The sequence below is a fragment of the Eimeria mitis genome, genomic scaffold (assembly GCF_000499745.2).
Source record: "Eimeria mitis Houghton genomic scaffold, Emh_scaff7502, whole genome shotgun sequence".
In the NCBI taxonomy this organism is placed as follows: domain Eukaryota; phylum Apicomplexa; class Conoidasida; order Eucoccidiorida; family Eimeriidae; genus Eimeria; species Eimeria mitis.
Window position 1 is genome coordinate 721 of NW_013575493.1, and position 622 is coordinate 1,342.

General features: G+C 60.0%; 1 protein-coding gene across 1 annotated transcript in view; it reads left to right on the forward strand.

The window, feature by feature from the left end:
* EMH_0091720 (uncharacterized protein) overlaps nucleotides 1-617 on the forward strand; it is a gene marked incomplete at both ends in the record, with an annotated part of 1,008 nt that extends 391 nt beyond the window's left edge. Inside the window, 2 exons of the mRNA XM_013501762.1 lie at nucleotides 1-159; nucleotides 400-617. Of these exons, the coding sequence (XP_013357216.1) occupies nucleotides 1-159; nucleotides 400-617 (377 nt within the window). The remainder of the gene's footprint in view (nucleotides 160-399) is intronic.
* Nucleotides 618-622: the final 5 nt, after the last annotated feature.

A 622-nucleotide genomic window follows, 5' to 3' on the forward strand; every position in this document is an offset into this window, starting at 1 on the left:
CGCAGCAGCAGCAGCAGCAGCAGCAGCAGCAGCAGCAGCAGCAGCAGCAGCGGGAGCAGCAGCAGCAGCAGCAGGAGCAGCAGGGGGTACAGGAAGGAGAACAGGCAGCGGAGTCTGCTGCTGCTGCTGTCTGGGATTATGTGGCCCTACACCTCGGAGGTAAACCAAGAGCCAAGCTGCTGCTGCTGCTGCTGTTGCTGCTGCTGCTGCTGCTGCTGCTGTTTCTGTTGCTGTTGCTGCAGTTGCTGCTGCAATTGCTGCTGCAGTTTCTGACCATCTCGGTATTTTCCTTGTCTTCATGCAACAGCTATTACTCTTCATCTCTTCTCCCTCCTGCTGCTGCTGCTGCTGTTGCTGCTGCTGCTGCTGCTGCTGCTGCTGCTGCTGCTGCTGCTGCAGATATATCTAAGCTGCGTTGCTGCGGAGCTGTGGCTGGGTTGGATCGATCGCTGCGGATATATGGAGAAGGCCGCGGCTTTCGGGGGGCCTCGCAGCTGTTTGCTGCTGCTGGCCCCTGGCTGCATCTCTTCCTGCAGCAGCAGCAGCAGCACATGCAGCAGCAGGGCCAGCAACATCAGCAGCAGCAGCAGCAGCCCGGGGAGCAGCAGCTGCACTAAAGGGC